This window comes from Peromyscus californicus, unplaced genomic scaffold, assembly GCF_007827085.1.
Source record: "Peromyscus californicus insignis strain IS unplaced genomic scaffold, ASM782708v3 Scaffold_7__1_contigs__length_154581171, whole genome shotgun sequence".
In the NCBI taxonomy this organism is placed as follows: domain Eukaryota; kingdom Metazoa; phylum Chordata; class Mammalia; order Rodentia; family Cricetidae; genus Peromyscus; species Peromyscus californicus.
In genome coordinates, this window is record NW_026294595.1 from 114885496 (window position 1) to 114905930 (window position 20435).

Genomic DNA, 20435 nt, shown 5'->3' on the forward strand with positions numbered 1-20435 from the left:
TAACAATGAAGGCAATGTTGTGGTGATACATATAACAATTTAGGCCACCTGAGTTACTTTAAATCTCAGTCAAAGAAAAAACAAACAAACAAAAAACCAAGACAATGAATTTTGAGCTAACATTAGTTCCCCTTAAGAATAACTACTGTCTAACAAGTACTGGAGGGAAAAAAGAACCCACCATCAAACCTTACATCTGGAGGCACATACAAAAAGACACAACCTCTTTTTGACTTCCTTATAGCAACTGACTTCTCTAAGGCTATAAATATGCTTCCATATGTGCTAGTTGGTTTTGTTAACTTGACAGAAACCCAGATATATTTGGGAAAAAGAAATCTCAATTGAGGAATTGCTTTCATCAGATTGTCTCGTGGGAATGTCTGGGAGCATTTTCTTGATTAATGGTTGATGTGGGAGGATCCAGCCACTGTGGGCCATGCTACCCTTGGGCAAATGATTCTGGGTGGTATAAGAAAGGAAGCTGTGCAAGCCAGGAAGCAGCACTCTTCTATCGTCTCTGCTTCAGTCCCTCCCTCCCTCCAGGTTCTTACCTTGAGATGATGGACTGCTATATAAATGTCAGACAAGTATGCTGTCATGGTTTGAATAGGAATGGCCCCCATAGACTTATGTGTTTGAATACTTGGCCATAGGGAGTGGCACTACTATCAGGTATGGCTTTGTGTCTCTGTGGAGGTGGGCTTTGAGGTCTCATATGCTCAAGCTAGGCCTATTGTGGCAAACAGTCTCCTGCTGCCTGTGGATCAAGATGGAGAACTCTCACCTACTTCCCCAGCACCATGTCTGCCTGCTTGCTGCTATACTTCTTACCATTATTAAACCTCTGAAACTGTAAGCCAGCCCCAATTAAATGTTTTTCTTATTAAGAGTTGCCGTAGGCCAGGGCAGTGGTGGTGCATGCCTTTAATCCCAGCATGGGAGGCAGAGGCAGGCAGATCTCTGTGAGTTCCAGGACAGCCAGAACTGTTTCACAGAGAAACGCTGTCTCAAAAACCAAAAAAAAAACCAAAAAAAAAAAAAAAAAAAAAAAAAAAAAGAAAGAAAGAAAGAGTTGCTGTGGTCATGGTGCCTCTTCATAGCAATAGAAACCCTAATACATATGCTCTTCCTTCCCCAAGCTGGTTTTGGTTAGTGTTTTATCACAGCAATGGACTCCAAACTGGGACACTATGTTCCTTACACCCTGTTGGATCATGAGCACAAAACATTAACATCAATCTTTATTCTTGTTATATTGTGTATATACATTGGTAGGGAAAAGGTCAGTTATCCTGAGAAGAACAAATCTGAAATTAATTAAATCCATCTGTTTGTGCACACACACACACACACACACACACACACACACACACACACACACACACACACACACACACAAAATATATTTCTTTCAAAGTCCAGTTATACTGTAAGTAATTGGACAGAAACATAAAGTATGGGAAAAGACATCATAGTTACAGAAGTCAAGAGTCATTTAATAACATGGATTGTTGTCTAAGAAATGTGTCATTAGTAGATTCTGTCATGGTGTGAACATTACAGAGTTCCATCCATCACATATGCAGTTTGCATTGTTATATGGTGTGTGGCTTTATGGAAGTATACTTTCAACTGCTGAAAGTAGCTGATAGTGACTGTCTGCTCACTGAATGGATACTGAGTGAATGAAGGCAAATGGCTTTGCACTTGGCCTACGGTACTACTTAAAGGGACATGTTCTTTTTGTGAATCAGCCTGTGAGGTTCAGCTGGTTCTCTTCTGTCTCGGTCTCCTTTCCTGTTATCCTTGCTGCGCATTCTATACTTTTGCCTCTTGTCTGGCCTTCAGATTTGTATGTCTTGTCCTTATCCACTCTCAGGTATCCTGACCAAAGTAGTCTTTAAAGCTGAGAACTTCTTTTATCAATTTCCTTAGGCAATAACTCTCCCCAGAATGATCTGTTTTGGGGCCAGCAATGGACCTTTTTCTGCAAAAATTGAGTTTCTTAGTTCTCATCAGTGTCTTTCTCAACATGTTTTCTTTGCAGCAATCAGCAGTATGTTAACAGATATACCAGACGATGTCACTTTCTTTCTTTAAAGCTATTTGGTGGCTTGCTATAATTCACAATAAAATCCTAACTTTCTGTCATGACAATAAAGCTCTGAAGGCCACGTCCTATTAGATCTCCACCCTAGCTCCACACAGAACTCCCTCTCTGACCATGTCCCAGCGATATGGATGTCTTTCAATTTCTCCAACACTGCATAAAATGTTCTTTCTCATTTTACATCTTTTCCTTCCTGTGCAATGTTCTTCCTCTAGCAGTTCATGCCCAAGGTCTCAGCTCAAATATCATCACCTCAAGGAAGCCTTCTGTGCCTATCCTATTTACAGGATGCCCCCATTTTCTCTTTCTTTTTCTCGTTATAGTCTCTGTACCACTCTCCTTTAAAACATTACCATACTTAAATAATCTTGTTTCTATTTTTAGTACATCTTCCCTAAAACCAGACTGCACAAAAGATACTGTCTTGTCTTTATTATTACTGCATAGCTCTAGCCTATCAGACTGCACTGCGTTTGACAATCACAATATTTAATGGTAGAATGAACAAACTTGGCAAGACACCCTTTTTAGTCATACATTTCATGTGAAAAGTTCTCAGCCTATTTTCCTCCAAAACAACCAAACACCAATAACTGTTAAAACCAGATAGAAACAATTCTTATGGAGCATTCTGAAATGAACACATTGAAAACAAACAAATTCTCCTATATTGTTCACTCAGAATGTTTGATACTACTGCTAGAGAAAGCTTACGTGCAATTTCAATGTGCTCTCTTTAAGAAATTGGCTACCCCACACCACTGAACCATTTAGGTTATTTTTTGAGTTCTCTGAGTTCTGCAATCTGACCAGATTACATCTATTAAATGAAGCACTTTGGACACAAAATAAGGAAACTTTAATGTTTCACAACACTCCATAATAAACTTTGTGTCAGTCAAAGGAAAAGGCTAAAATTCATCATCTTTTAGAAATGACCACACAGGTATGATAAAAAGCAGAATATGCTAGGTTTCCATTTCCCTTTCCAATTCCTAAGAGTCTCATATCCTATAATAGAATTTATTCAACTTAATCTTTCATCAATAAAATGTCAGTGCTAAAAGGCTATAACAAGCAGGAAATAATTTTAAGCAATTCTGACTTTTCCTGTTGAGGACTGTTCTAGCCCACTGGTCAGGAGGGACAAGAAGCAGGGAAACCTCATAAACTACTTCTCTTTACAATGCCAGCTTGCAGTTCTCCAAGAATAAGCCTTTGGGAGTTCCTGTGTGTGGCATAAAGACGAGGGGAAGGAAAAGCACACAACAGCAACTGGAAATACTTACAATGGTTTCTGCACTGACTTGCCCAAGTATGGCCTCAACCTTCCCAAACACATTCATATACATTTAAAAACTATATACATGCCAGACAAATTCTCCACTGCCTTTGCAAGAGAGAGTGCTGGAGTGCAAGTACTATCATGCAATGAGACTATTCTTCATTCTAAATCCCATTATTCTTTTAGAGTCCATCTGGCTAGCTATAAAGAAAATTTCCAGAAAAGAGCCCCTATTAAACTGTTAAACTCACTCTTATTAAAAGTCTCATAATGAGGGAGCTGGAGAGAAGATGGTTTAGCAGTCAAGAGTATTTGCTGCTCTTGTAGAGGACCCAGGTTAGCTTCCCAGCACTACATGGCAGCTCATAACCATCTGGAACTCTAGTTCCAGGTGTTCTGACATCCTTCTCTTCTGGCTTCTTCGGACACGGCATGCATGTGGTGCACATATATGCACGCCAAATAGTCATATATAACATAAAAATAAGGAAATCTTCTACTTTTTTTTTTTTAAAAAGATTTATTTATTATGTATACAGTATTCTGTTTTGCATGTATCCCTGCAGGCCAGAAGAGGAAGCCAGATATCATTACAGATGGTTGTGAGCCACCATGTGGTTGCTGGGAATTGAACTCAGGACCTCTGGAAGAACCAGTGTTCTTAACCTCTGAGCCATCTCTCTAGCCCCGGAAATCTTCTTTTATAAGGGAATTATTTTATATCTTCTATGTACAGGGGGCATGTTGGCTCTTCTCAATATGATTTATGACTAAAATCTACAGGACAGACTTGGTTATAAACCATCAATTGTTTTCAACCCATATCATCTTTTCTTTGGATTCCAACTGAAAAAAAAAATCACAAATACAGGCTGACTTACCTATTTTTTTAACTTCTTCAGCAAAGTAGGGATCATTCATATCAACATCAGAAGGAAGCTCATCTTCACTAGCTTCTTCAGCAAGAGCCTTAAAGAGGAATGTAAAGAGAGTTTCAACATTGTAAGTACCGCAATAAGTGAATACGAAGAAAATAATAAGCACTTTTGAAGTCAAGAAATTCAATATAAAATTAAAAGTCTAAAACAAGTTAATTTATAAAATAATTCTAACTTAATTTTTTTGTTTTTCCACCAAACAATCAGAAAATAGTCAAGAAGTGCTGATGAGATGCTCAATTGGCAAAATGCTTGCTATGTACAGCATGAGGATCTGAGTTCATATCTCTAGTTCCCATGTTAAAAAAAAAAAAAAAAGAAGTACATCTGTAGCCCCAGTGCTGGGCAGGAGGGATGAGGCCTGGAGTGCTGAAACATCTCTAGAGCCAGTCTAGCTAATAGGTAAGTAAGCTCCAGGTTCAGTAAGAGATCAGATCTCAAACAAATTCAGACAAACAAACTACAACCCCCAAAGGTGCAGAGCAGTCTGCACATGCACCCACACACATATGTGCACACACCCAAGAATATGTTCACATATGCATGGAAAATAATAACAGGAAACTACAATTTTTGTAAGAGAATATTATCAGATATGTGGTCCCCGTCCTTAGAAAGTAATGAGACATACTGTGCTGTTCAGTTTTTGTAAACTTGACAGAAACTTGAGTCACTTGGGAAGAAGGACTCACAATTGAAGAACTGCCTCCATTAGATTGGCCTGTGGGCATGTCTGTGGGGGCACTTTTTAAACTGCTAATTGATGAAGTAGAGTGTTGTTTGAATGCTAAATGGTCTTACTAATATAAAACCCTAAGCCAGATATTGGGGTAAGAGCTGCAAGATCAGAGAAGCAGAGCAAGCCACAGCCAAACTCACCTCGCCAACTCCTCAGTCAATCCTGTTTCCATGAATCTTCAGACTGAAAGCCTCTGAATCCTTACCCGAAAGGCCTCAGCCAAAAATAGCCTTTAGTTCCTGTCTCCTCACGCCTTATATACCTTTCTCCGTCCACTCATATCACTTCCTGGGACTAAAGGCATGTGTGCTTTCCAGTACTGGGATTAAGGGTGTGTGCCACCACTGCCTGACCTCTATGTCTAATCTAGTGACTGGCTCTGTCCTCTGATCCTCAGGCAAACTTTATTAGGGTACACAATATATTACCACAGTAGGACCTAGTCTACTGTGGGTGGTGCCAGCTTTAGTCCTGGGTTGCATAAAGAATGTAGCTGAGAAAGCCAGAGGAAGCATGCCAGAAAGCGGTGTCCTGCTTTAGTTCCTACCCCAACATCCTTCCCCAGAGACAGCCTATTACCTGGATGTATAAGATGAAATAAACCTTTTCCTTCACCAAGTTGTTCTGGTCAGAATATTTTATCATAGCAACAGAAACCAAACTAAGATGCATACATAGACATTTATAAAATAATACTTCAATTGAATTCAATATTCAACTGACATAAGAGTTATAAAGGGATATAGATATTCATAGGAGAACATTGTTGGTTAATCAGTAAAGAGAATGACTTGATATTTGCTACAACTAAAAAACAGCAGTGATTATCAATAACAAAGTCAAACACTATAGGTTATCTCAAATATTTAGAACAATCTATTTGTTTAAAGGGGAAATGATTTCTACTACAAAATTTTAAAACATATAAATTAATGCTCTGTTCTTATTTTCAGTTTAAAAAATGACCTTGGGGAGGAGACGGCTCAGAAGTTAAAAGCAACCACTACTTTATCATAAAAAGACCAGAGTTCTGATACCAGGACCAATGTCAGATGGCTCACAACCACCTTAACTCCAGCTTCAAAGGATCCAACACTCAATTATGGCTTCTAAGGGCATATTTGGGCATCTACATGCACACATATGTGCATATACACTTACACAGACAAACACATAAAAAATTTAAAAACTAATTTTTTTTAAGGCCAGGCATGGTGGGACACACCTTCAATTCCAGTGCTAAGGAAGCAGAGGCAGATGTGAGTTTGAGGCCAGCCTGGCCTACATAACAAGTTCCAGGTAAGCCAAGGCTACTTAGTAAGACCATTTCCAAAAGAAAACAAAACAAAAATAAACAACTTGTTTTATCTGTGGTCTACCACTATAAACTATCAGTCTATTTTAAATAATTTTGAAAGCTAAAATTTCCCTAATACAATTTGAACAGACTGTCTATACTATATTGGTCTATTTAACTAACAAATAAGACCATAAAGTAAACTGAGATAAGACTAATCAAACTGGGTTTATTTCTAAGAATCTAAAATATCCCTGTCATTTTAATAAATATGCTTAGAATATATTCATCCTGGATGCAAAATGATATGATCCATTAAGCTTTAAAGGCACCAAGAAGTCAGAAGGCATCTGATGCTATCATCAAGTCTGGTGCAGAACACCAAGTCTTGAAGACACTGATTACTTACTGTATGTATTTTAAATGTTAACAAATCCAGATCTTCTCTTGGCTGCTCTTCCTCCCTCTGGCACTTGCCAGATCTGGGAGCCTTCATTTAGAGGGACCCTTTAGCCAAACCCAGGCGGCAAGACACCAGTACATGGTACAATTCCTCCTAACTTCGGTCCTGAAGCTGCTTGTGTCAGATCCAGTCTCAAGGTCGAGCTAGACCTGGACATCATGTGCTCTGGCTCAGCCTGGTGAACCCACCTGACCCCACCGTGACTGCACCCTTCCCAATTCCCAGGCTTACCCACAATTACAGACCCACTCATTCCTGTTCTAACCTCCAGGCATCACATTAGTCTGCTGTGTTCGCATCAGATCCATGACCAACACAATAAGCAAACACTTGCAGATTCATTGCACAAAAACTATGAAAGGTCAAGACAGTATGTCCTCCCAAACCCACCAGTTCTATAGCAATGGTCTCCAGTGAGTATTGCCAAGATGAACTCCAGGACACAGAACTGAACAATCATAATACTAATCAAAGAACTTGGAGTTTAAAGACACAATCAAATAGCTCAATGAACTCAAGGAGAACAAAACACCTGAGTGGTGCCCAAGAAAACACAAACATAAGTCTGAAATGACACGACAAAGACAATACAAGATTTGAGAAAGGAATTCAACAGGCATAGAAATACTGAAGAGACCTCAAGCTGAAATGAAGATAGAATTGAAAATTTTAACACAATTAGAAAACTCAGAGGAAAGCCTTATAAGTAAAATTGATCAAATATAAGACACATGATCAGAACAAACTAGAGGAATAAGACAAGTAAAGAATATGAAGAAAGCAGAAACACAAAACAAAACATAGGAAAGAAACTGGGATTCCATGAAAAGACCAAATCTTTGACTTATAGGCACAGATGATCCTAGGTCAATGGCTTTTGAACAATGATGTTCAAAAGACTCCTAGAAGAAAACTTTCAAACTAAGGAAAGATATACCCAGACGATCTAAGAAGCACAGCTAATACCAAATAGAGAAGACCATAAGCAAAACTCCCCACAACATATCACAGTTAAAACACTTAAACGGAATAAAGAGAGTATTGAAAGCTCCAAGAGGAAAATCCTAAGTCACATAAAAAGGAAAACCCATTGGAATAACAGCCGATTTCACAATGGAAACTTTGAAAGCCAAAAGAGCAATGCACTCCAAGTTCTACAAAACTACCTACACAGACTACTGTACCCAGCAAAGCGATCTGTCATGGTTGAAGGAGAAAGAAAAACTTTCCACAACTCAAATAGGCTAAAAGAGTTCATGTCCAGAAAAGTCAAGCCTAAAGAGAATACTGGAAACAATACTTCTTAGTGAAGAATAAGCATAGCCAAGAGACCCTAGAAAGAAGACAAATGGAACTGTAATTAATGAAATACTAAAAACAACTAAGAACACAAATACCAAACCAAACAAAAACAAAAACCAACCAAACAACAACAAAAATCAATAAAATGACAGCAACTAATACACACCTTTCAATAATTTTAAATATTAATAGCCTCAACTCTCCAATCAAAAGACACCGGCTGGCTGAATGAATTAAGATACAAAGTCCATCTTTCTGTTGTCTACAAGAAACTCAGCTTTAAAGATAGGGACCATCTTAAAGTGAAAGGATGGAAAAAGTATTCCAAGCAAAAGGAACAGGAAGCAAGTAGGTGTTACTGTCTTAACATCTGACAAATGGACCTCAAACAGAAACTAATCAAGAGATAAAGGGCACTGCCTTAGGTAGGGTTTCTATTGCTGTGAAGAGATACCATGACAATGGCAGCTCTTATAAAGGAAAAGCATTTAAATTTAATTGGGGTGACTTATATTTTCAGAGGTTTAGTCCTTATCATCATAGCATGCAGGCAGACATGGTGCTGGAGAAGGAGCTGAGAGTCCTTGACCCACAGGCAACAGGAAGTGGTCTGAGACACTGGGTGTATCTTGAGCATAGAAGACCTCAAAGCCACCCCCACAGTGAGAAACTTCCTCCAACAAAGCTACACCTCCTAAGAGCGTCACTCCTAATAAGCTTATAGGGGTCAATTACATTCAAACTACCATAAGCACTTCATTTTAATCAAGGGAACAGTTAACCAAAAAAGATATTACTATCTTAACATATATGTACTGAAATTGGTACACCCAATTTCATGTGTACTACTAGAATTAAAAGCACAGATTAATATCAACCCATTAATAGTAGGCGATTTCAATACCCTTCTTCCTCTAATAGATCATTTGGACAAAAGATAAACAGAAACATCAGAAACAAATAATATTATATATCCAATGGACTTATTCCACCCAAACACCAAAGAATATGTATTCTACTCAGCAGCCCATGGAAGGTTCTCTATAATAGACTATATCATGAAATACAAAACAACTCTTTTGGTTTTTCCAAACAGGGTTTTTCTGTGCAGCTTTGGAGCCTATCCTGGAACTCACTCTGTAGACCAGACTGGCCTCGAACTCACAGAGATCTGCCTGGCTCTGCCTCCCGAGTGCTGGGATTAAAGGCGTGTGCCACCATGCCCAGCTCACAAAACAATTCTTAACAAATTCCGATGTATCTTACCTGATCCTAGTTAAATAAAAGCTAAAATCAGTAACAAATAAATCTTCAGTAAGTACACAAACTCATGGAGAGTAAACAACTCATTACTGGAATGATTAATGGGTCAAAGAAGAAACCAGGAAAGAAAAAAAATCTTGTAACTAAAAGAAAATAAAACCACAATGCAACAAAATCTCTGAGAGACATTAAAAGCAGTCCTGCAAGGGAGATTTATAGCCCTAAGTGCCTTCATAACAAAATTATAAAGAACACAAATAAATGACTTAATGATGCAACTAAAAATTTTGGAAAAAATGATAAATCCAGTAGATGGCCAGACATAATAAAAACCAGAGTAGAAACCAGTGAAATTGAAGCAAAGGAAACAATACAAAGAATCAACAAATCGAAGAGCTGGTTCCATGAGAAGATAAACAAGTTGACAGATCCTTGGCTTAACTAACCAAAAGAATGAAAGAGAAGACCCAAATTAACAAAATCAGAAATAAACAGGGAAACATTACAACAGACATAAAAGAAATTCAGATAAGGGAATAATTAAAACACCCATATGCCATTAAGTTGGAAAATCTAAAAGAAATGGGTGAATTTCTAGATTCACCCAAACTATCAAAGTTATAGCAATCTAAACAGATCCATAACAAATGAGACTGAAAAAGTAATAATAAGGCTTCTGTTGGGGGGAAAAAAAAAGAGCTGGGCTGTGGTGGCTCACGGCTTTAATCCCAGCACTTGGAGGCAGAGCCAGGCAGATCTCTGTGAGTTTGAGGCTAACCTGGTCTACAGAGCGAGATCCAAGACAGTCACCAAAACTACACAGAGAAACCCTGTCTTGAGAAAAAAACAAACAAACAAACAAAAAAAACCACAAACAGAAAAAAAGCCCAGGCCCAGATGAATTCACAGAAGAATTTCACCACTTTCAAAGATCTGAGTCAATCTTCTTAAAAATTTAAAGAATAATAGAAACAGGAGTACTCCCAAACGCCTTCTATGATGGATGCCAGTATCATTCTAATGCCAATGCCAGATAAGGACATAACAGAAAAAGAAATCTACAGGCCAATATCCCTGATGAACATAGATTAAAAAAAAAAAAATCCTCAACAAAATACTTGCAAGCTGAATATTTGCAAGACAGACATATATCAAAAAGATTATCCACCATGACCAAGTTGGCTTTATATTAGATGCAGGGATGGTGCAACATATGCAAGCCAATAAATGTAATGAGTAACATAAGGAGACTTAAAAAGAAAAAACATGATTAGTACACAATTAGTAAGTTCAGAAAAAGCCTTTGAAAAAAACTCAAGATGCCATCATGATAAAAATCCAAGAGAGATTTTTATCTCTCTTTTATATACTAGAGGGAATATATCAATATAATAAAAGCTTTATGTGACAAACCCAGTCAACACCATCCATCCTAAATGGAGAAAAACTTAAAGCAATTCTATAGAAATAAGGAACAAGACAGGGCTGTCCATTATTCCCACTTTTTTTTTTCAATATTGAGCTTGAGCATTAGCTGGAGCAATAAGGCAAAAGAAAGAAATTAAAGGGATACAAATAAGAAAAGGAGAAGTCAGCCAGGTGGTAGTAGTGCATAACTTTAAGTGCTGGGATTAAAGGCAGGTGGATCTCAGAATTCTAGGCCAGCTTGGTCTACAAAGTGAGTTCCAGGACAGCCAGGGTTACTCAGAGAAACCCTGTCTCAAAAAAAAACAACAAACAAAACAAAACTAAAAGAAGAAAAAAGTAAAAGTAGGGGGAAAGTCTCAGATTAGAAAATCTTCCCAGAAACTATTAGCTTCACTACTTGTGGAATTATTCTATTAATGGCATTTAACTGTCTATATAAATTTTGAAGAAAGCTGTAGTAAAAAAGAGGTAGCATATCAGGGAGTAGGACTTTTACCCTACTTTGCCACTTTATCACAATAAAGGTCCAAAAATTATTTCCTTGTAGATGGGTGTGGTGGCTCTCACCTACAGTCCCAGCACTGGGGAGGAGCGTGGGTCATACATACAGTGAGATTCTGTCACAGAGACCAACATTTCAAATTAATGGGTGGGGTGTGAAGCATACAACTGGCATTCAAAACACCCGGTCACTTAGCATGAATACCTTCTGTTTCTTTTTTAGTCTTTTCTTCTCTTTCTTCTTCTCTAAAAATTGTTCCCAAGGGGTCAGTTTATCCTTTCCCTCCAACTTGTTTTTGACCATCTCTTCTGCACTCTCCTTAAGGCCTGGAAAAGGAAAAATTGTTTAGTTGAAAATGGTGTATGCTCAGTCAGTTAAAAGCTTACAAAAGCAAAAAGAGACATACATAATTTATGTACGTAGGTATATCCAACAATGAATACCTGCAATATTAAGGCCACAAAATGACAGGTAACCAATTTCCAGAGATGAGGGGGAGAGAAAGAGAGGGAGGGAGAGGGAGGGAATATATTAGTCAGACATGGTGGTTTACCTACAATCCCAGTACTTCAAGGTTGACTTTAAGTTCAAATGGGCTATATAATAGAAATACTGTCTCAAAACAAACAAACAAAATTTAAAAAATAAAGGAAAAAGGAACCCAAATATTTACTTAGGTTTAAACTTCCTCTCTCTATACTTGTTTTGAGCCTCCAAGAAGAATTCCTGCTTGTCTGCCTTTTGGTGAAGACTTGAGTGAAAAAAAGTTCTGAAGCAAAAACACAAGCTACAACTAATAACTCATTATCTCTAGTTTTTCTTGTCACTCAAATGAAAGCCTGTGTTCCCTGGGCACTGTGACCAACAAAAACTGGAGAACAAATCCTTGAGTCACTGCTTAAGTATTCTCCAAGGCTATAGAATTAAGAACTAAAGGGCCACCAGCTTCCCTCAACTCTACATGGCTTGGTTCTTTCAATGCTGTTATTTGTTTTCATGGTTCATCTCTAAAGCTTTTGCTCCTATATTCTGCTCTTGACTCATCTATCGTTTGGCCATTAAACTAGAATTTTTAAGGTATTTAGCAATTAGAATCATTTCCAGGACTGTTTTTGCATTTATAGCATTTTGAATGTGTTTGGGAAGATGAATTAGATCAGTTGCTTCTTTTCTCAAATGACCATTTTGATCATTCCATTCACTGTTACATTTTATTTTGTTTATATGGAAATAGGGTCGCACTATGCAGAACTCGAAGACTGGGCTGGTCCCCAACTTAACTATGTAGGCCAGACAGGCCTTGAACTTGTGGTGATCCTCTTGGCCCTGCGGCCTGACAGACTGGATTATAAGTGTGTGCCACCATGCCAAACCATTTGCTATTTTTTTTTTTTTTTTTTTTTTGGTTTTTCGAGACAGGGTTTCTCTGTGTAGCTTTGCGCCTTTCCTGGAACTCACTTGGTAGCCCAGGCTGGCCTCGAACTCACAGAGATCCGCCTGGCTCTGCCTCCTGAGTGCTGGGATTAAGGGCGTGCGCCACCACCGCCCGGCCCATTTGCTATTTTTAAAAGATGGATTTTGTGTCATATAAATATTTAAAACTCCATATCTAACTATGTCCTTCAAAATTTCTAACAAAAGTAGATGAATAAGTAAATACCATCATCTTCAAAGAAGACAGAAAAGTAGTTATATATTTTTTACTCTGGTAGTAGTGATGACCTTGGCCAGCTTAGGCTTTACCACCTACTCATTCAAATTTACCTTTGGTCTCAGGACACAAAATAAATCTGGTAGAGATTAGATGGATGCAATTCATCCTTCCCTCCCACATATACTTCCCTCCCTTTGAACTTCAAAATACTTGGTAGATGTCAAAATATATAGAACTAGTAACAACAGTGCTGTGAGTGCTAAAGACCAGGTTGAAACAGGTGAGTGCTAAGGTCCATTTCCTGGCTGTTAGGCAAAGACATAATCTCCAAATTTCTAGGACTTAGAAAAGTATTAAATTAAATTATATATGAAATACTGAGGGTAGGAGCTCTGATTTGTTAGATGCAAAAAAAGAAATACAATCTTCAATTAAAAAATATATCTGGGGTTGGAGAGAGCTCAGAAGTTAAGAGCACTGGTTGCTCTTTCAGAGGACCTAGATTTGATTCCCAGCACCCACATGGTGGTTCAAAACCTCCTGTAACTCCAGTTCTAGGGATCCAGAGCCCTTTTCTGTCCTGAGGGCACCAAGTATGCCCTGAGTGCATAATACACAAGCAGATAAAAGACTCGTACACATAAAATAAATCACTAAAACCCACTCTTTATGAGAAAAACATTTTACATTAGTACACAGATTTTAGAAGATATGTGAATGATACAGTCATATACAGATCTTCAAATGAACCAGTAATATACCTAGGGAATGTTAAGATGAGATCCTCACATAGGAGGAAAAGGCAGTAAATTCTGATAAAAACAAGTTGATTTTCCATAACAAGATAGAGTAACATATATAATGCACGCAGATCAGCATATAATCAGTCTAACCTCAAACTTCATAGATATACTATTATATTATTAGATGATAGTTAAATCTTTAAAATCTTTTGTTTTTACTTTTTTGAGACACAGTTTGGCCTAGAACTCACGATGTGAATTCACAAAGATCCACCTGCCTCTGCCTCCCAAAAGCTGGGAATAAAGGTATGTGCCACCATGCCCGTGGCTAGAGGTAATTTCTGGAAAGGGGTTATGTGATTATTTGCATCATGTAAGTGAGATGTCATTTTATTTGGTACTTGAATATATAGTTTTTTTCCTAAGTTCCACCTGCATATGCCAGTTCTGTATACTAAAAACAATGTAGAGTCACTTTCTTTCACATTCCATAATATTTAGCACAGTCCCAAACACACAGTAAGTACTGAATAAACATGTCTGTCTTAAACTATTTGAAGGAAGGATTATTTCCTGCCAAGTGTTTGATCTTTGATGTTTAGAACATATTATTTCCAATAGAAAAGGAATCAAAACTTTAAGGTCCAAATGGCTTCTGTCTCTAACTGGTTCACATGAACCACTAGTTCTAGAATAATGCATGTACTATTTAACCTTAGGAAATAATATTTCTCTGGAACTTAGTTTGTTTCCAGCAATAAAGAAATATCTTGAGTTCAAGTCAGTCTGTAGTTTTCTTTGCCTGGCTCTCACTTACTATACCAAAATAGAGGACTGACAAACACATTGCAGTGAATTAACACACTACCACAGTAACTTAAAAATGCTTTGTTCTCATTGTCATCATGAGGTCATTTAAATCTCTTGCCACAGATTACAACTGTTTATGTTCTGAATTCTTAAAAATATGCCCATCCCAGAAGTCTCTTGGCAAATGCACAAGAACATTCTTCAGAGTCGGTTTAGCCTCACTTAAGAGAAGCCACGATGTGACTGAAAAACAACTTCATTATAACTGCTTTTAGTTTTGTACAAATTGGTTTTTAAAAAAAACTTTAAGCATATATCCACAGACTGATAAATTAAAGATATCAATAATCCCACAAACAAGGGGTAAAGCCACACCTACAGATGATTCAATATGACAATAATAATTTAATAAGCACAATCTATTCAGAATCATTTTGGCAGTTTCTGTGCATACAAAAAGACTCATAATATTCTCACAAAATCTATAAGAAGAGTATACATTCCTCCTGACCTTATCCACATGAAATATTTGAAAAGTCTTCAAAGGATATGAATGTTTTAAAACAACTCAACTAGGTACTATTACAGGCTTTGTTTATAAAAACAAAATGCAGGTTTTAAGAGTTCTCATATAGGTCAAAACTGGCATTTTTTACTTAAATAAAGGATTAGGACTCACTGGGAGTATTTATGAACACTTACATATCAATCTCTTAAAAATTTTGTGTGTGTTATAAATTAGACTATGTGGCACTCAATTCCAAACACTTTTAAAATGTTACTAACCACCGTCACTAACACCAAAACTCCAAATGTGGAACTCATTCTGGGTACTGGGTTTTATAGAGGAAAACCACCAGTCATGTCCTGAGGAGCACTGCCATCAAGGCACCTCTTCAAAATAGCATAGTACTCCTGAAAGGGCTAGGACAAAGAAGGACACATTTACTCCCGTAACTAGGATCAAAGGGACACTTAGTCCAGATTAGTAGCTAGTGCGAGTCCTATAGCACACATCTTATAAACGTCTATAGAATAAGAAAGCAAGGGAAGGGAAAAGTGACTCAAATCTGTTTCACCCCACTGACTGGGAACAACAACACATGGAATTGGAAAGTACAAAGAAAACTAGTTTACAGTCTATAATAACAGCAAATAGCTAATGCTGTCAGTCAGTCAGAGTCAACAAATGTTCTCTGGTTGTACTCAATACTATTAGAATCCTGTTACATTTACTATGTGAAAACAACAAAGATAAAATAAGGATAATAAGGATAAGTCTAAGAAAGATGCTCAGACTGGGAATTTCTACTCACCTAACAATTGTGTCTCCCCCCAAACATTTAATAAATATTCACAGATGTGCCCAAAGTACTCATTGAATAGATGTTACTTTTTGTTGTTATTGTCTAAAGTGATTAGACAATAACAACACTGGTAGAAAATGCTTTACATATGTCTAGAACTTAAGTTATCTTTCTCTAACCTTTTCTAAATGCCCTTTCAGTCTCCCTTAAAACAATAATGGCTTCCACTTCGAAGGGTATTAACTTTACTACACATCAAACTGTCTCCTAGGCCTGCTTCTTAGAGTTCAATGTTCTTAAAACACTGACTTCAAATACAAGACATGTGGGCCTCATTAGGGAGCTACTGTTTCTTGTATTTGTCTCATGTTTATTTGTATGTTTTCCTTGCCTCCCAAGCAGTTTGTAATCACAGTAACATACTACCAAGATAGCCTCATATTTGCAGACTAACTTCTGGCCAAGTCTGGGTAAGACAATCTGCTAACTTATTGATGGCAAAGACTGAGAAATTATTTGTTCTATTGTTACTTTTATACATTTATAGGCAAGGTAGAAAATGAATGAAATCTTTTACATGAATGACTAAGATACAAAGAAAAAGAATTCCTCAGTCAAGTCTTAACAAGGAAGCCCAAACAGAAATATTAAACTAGTTCAGAAGCAAGGAGTTTTCCTTGGGGATACATACTAAGCTAATATGGTCTAGTATGGATTTGGGGTTGTTATGGGCTGCTAGCCAAGGAGGCAGGGGACAAAGTTTGAAGTCTGATCATGGTGGGAGGTCCCGGGATCTTTAAATGTGCCCCCAGTAGATGATGACCCTCCCCCTATAGTTCAGGGGGAGTACATGGAGATCAGGGGGAGTAAAAATACAGTTTCCCTTAGAGACTTTGTAACCACAAGCCCACAAAGCCATGGACTTGTGGCTGGAATTCACACTACTTGTGTGGTCCCAAATACACCAACTCAAAAATTCGATAGGTCTTGAATTAGAAATGCCCCAGGCACCTGACAAATACTCTCTAAAAGAGTCCTTCTGATACAGATTTCCTATAAGAAGAGAAAGATTCAAGACAACAAGATTCCAATTAAAATACCTGATGAACTAGAGAAAGTAGAAACAAAAACCAGTAAGACAGAAGCATAAACTATGAATTTGCAAATTGAGATAGGAAATATAAAATCAGCACTTAAAAAAGTGAAAGAGGAAATTAAAAAAATTAAGATTATCAAAAGGATGAGACAAGTTTGGAGGAAAAAAGAAAAAAGCAACTCCCAGAGGTAAAAAACATCTAGTCAGTGTCCAAGTGACAACACATATACTACAGAGAAAGAATCAATGAAATAAAAGCAGAACTGAAGAAATTACCCAGTAAGTTGTGTAGATAGATCCAAAGGTACAGAAGTCAAGAATTATCAGACACAAACGAAGAAAGTAACACATAAAACACAAATCAAACACGATTCCTAGAAGAGAAACCAGAAAAGATGAAGAAAATCTAGGACTTTTAACTCGAAAATGGTAGAGGAATATTCAGCAGATGAAAGATACTATTTCAGTTACAGTATTCAATTAATTCCAAGCAAGAGTTAAAAATAAGCAAAAACAATCATACCACCTACACCATACTAAAGTCTAATACGGCAGACGGTAAACATACTTTAAAGCTAGGAACCCAATACAGCACCTTCTGAACTAGCTTCCTCACATACACTGACAGTCCATTTCCTTCTTCTGGGAAAGGGGTTAAGATGGGGACTGGCCTAGGATATCCACAATAGCAGGTGCTCTCCCTACTCTAACCTGCAACACTCACAGCCTCACCAGCACAGCTAGCTCTAAGAACAGACTCGCCAGAAATAGTATCTTTTCTTTTATCACTATTCATTTTGGTTACCACAAAAAGCATCAATATACATAAAATAAAAATAAATATAATCTTAAAATAAAAACAAAAATAAAAACCTAACCCAACAAGAGGGAAATCATACCTCGTAGTAGAAACCTAGCCAACTACACAGAGCCAGTGAATTCATTGTATCTTAGAGGAGAACCTACAACCACCATTTCACTAAGCCAGCATAATCCCTAACTATATTCTGACTATTTGTCATTATACCCACAAATAAGTGTAGTCCTCAATTCTAAACAAGCAAACTTCTTGTTGCAACACATGGAGGCCATTACAAAAAACCACAACCAATCAAAATGCAGTTGCAGAGCCTAGTCCCAAAGGCTATATCTACAATACAACTCCTGGACCTAAGGCTCAGGGATCACTGCATAAGAGGGGCAGAAAGGCTGTAAGAGCCAGAGGAACTGGGATTTACTGTGACACTACGTCTCCTATGAATGTCAGGAGCTACATCCACAAAGTCTCACCAACATGAATGCCTAAACAAGAATGACACCAAAGCTCACGAGGCCTCAAGCCCACAAAGAAACTACAGGCAACTCAAGAATGCTAAGAGCAGTCAGTAGAAATAGTCTTCTCCAAAGAACAACAGCATACCAACTGGTTATACAAAACTAAATGGTCAGCCCTGAAGAAAACATACACATACAAGTAACCTTATACAGAATGAACAGGTTATATCTCTGTATTTAAGAATTATGCGCATACACACATTTATGTAACAACAATTAACGCAAAAACAGGACATGAGAGAGCAAGGCAGTGTATATGGGAGGGTTTAGAAGGAGGAAAGGGAAGGGGAAAGTGATGTGACTGTATTATAACCTCAAGAAATAAAAAAATTAATAATAGCCGGGCGGTGGTGGCGCACGCCTTTAATCCCAGCACTTGGGAGGCAGAGGCAGGTGGATCTCTGTGAGTTCGAGGCCAGCCTGGCCTCCAAAGCGAGTTCCAGGAAAGGCACAAAGCTGCACAGAGAAACCCTGTCTTGAAAAACCAAAAAAAAAAAAAAAAATTAATAATAAAAAAATCCTAGATGTTATTATAAATGCTAGAAAAATATAAAAATATAAATGAAACAGAAACTAAATGTATTATAATCAGCATAAAAAGTATCCCTAGTTTTCACTTTAATATTAGGAAAATATCTTTCAATAACCCAGGAAACTGACGAGACTGACAAGCAACTACAAAGAAAATGTTCTAGAAACACTTTTAGATTTTTTTAAAATTATTTTTATTAAATTAATCAATGAAATTTATTTATTAAATTATTTATATTTAATAGATAGGTGCTTGTGGGATTGTATCACATTTGGGCAGGAGCCCCTGGAGGCCAGAAGAGGGTGTCAGAACCACAGGAACTGGAGTTAACAGACAGTTGTGAGCCATCACATGGGTGTTGAAAACCAAACCCAGGTCCTCTGCAAGAACAGTAAGTGCTCTTAACTGCTGAACCATCTCTCTAGCTCCTGCTTCTCTTTTTTATTATACAGTCCACAAATGACTCAAACGTTATTTACACAGTATTAATTTCAGCTTACTACCTTACAAAGCTTTTTTAGTCACCCTGTTAACTGGATGACTAAGCTTTAAAATTCTAATCACCTAACAGTTGTGTGACTCTGCAGTTACCATATAATCTTTCTTTTCCATTGTCAAACTAGGAGGCAGACTGCAAGCTCTTTTAGCTCATTTTTAAGCACAGGCTTTCCATTTGACTCTCCTCTCAACTCAACCCTTTTTCTTTTTGTCTTTTTCAGCCCAAGGCTAGCTGTTTTGGGTATGACATTTGGAGCTTTTTTGGGTTTGTGGTTCTAAGACCAAACTTGGGAACTCATTCAAGCTAGACAAGTACTCAGCCACTGAGTTACGTCCCATTCTTTAACTTCCCCACAACCCCACTGTGGCACTAGGGACTTAACCCAGGGTCTTGCTAGACAAGTACTCTATTACTGAGTTATATTCCTGGCCTTCAATTCAAAATTTAAAACATCTGGCTTTTTTAAAAGTTATGAGCAAAAAACATTTTGTGAATGTATTTCAAATAATGAATACATTGGCAATAAATGGAAATAAAGAAATAGCCAAAAATAAATACTGAACAGGTTTTAAGATGTCTGAAAATGCAATGTTTGGATCAGGGCTACTTAACAAAATGAATGCACAACTGATTCAAACCATTTTTGTTTCTGAATAAAGAATTAATAATTCAACAGTCATATATGCTTGTCCCTGATGTCTGCGTAAGCTACCAGTGGAAGACAGCAACAGATCTGAGATTACAGGAAGACAGGAAAGGACAAGGCTAAAGAGCAGACGCTAGAGTAAAACTAGGACACTGCTTTGAAAAGTGGAGGGAAGACAAGGTGGAGAGAAAGAGATGTAACCCTGCTCCATGGCCCAAGGCAGTAAGAAAGGGGAACTCTCTGCTGGATGAGACAGAGGGGCTTTTGCTTTTGCTTCTCTGGATTCCATTCCTCCTTCTCAAGAGTAAGGATCCCAATCCCAAGTGTTTCTAACAAGAAAGGCCTATGACATTCACAGCTTTACCACTGGTGTAGTCTTCAGAAGGAATCTCCTACATCCCATATTAATATCGAAATCTCTCACAAACCATCTCCAGTTTCACAATTATCAATCAAAGTAGCAATGAACACTCAATTTCCAGT

General features: G+C 37.6%; 1 protein-coding gene across 1 annotated transcript in view; it reads right to left on the minus strand.

Moving 5' to 3' along the window:
- Esf1 (ESF1 nucleolar pre-rRNA processing protein homolog) overlaps positions 1 to 20435 on the minus strand; it is a 57795-nt gene that overhangs the window by 11468 nt on the left and 25892 nt on the right. Inside the window, exons 10-11 of the mRNA XM_052722711.1 lie at positions 11535 to 11656; positions 4280 to 4367 (exon numbers count right to left, since the gene is read on the minus strand). Of these exons, the coding sequence (XP_052578671.1) occupies positions 4280 to 4367; positions 11535 to 11656 (210 nt within the window). The remainder of the gene's footprint in view (positions 1 to 4279; positions 4368 to 11534; positions 11657 to 20435) is intronic.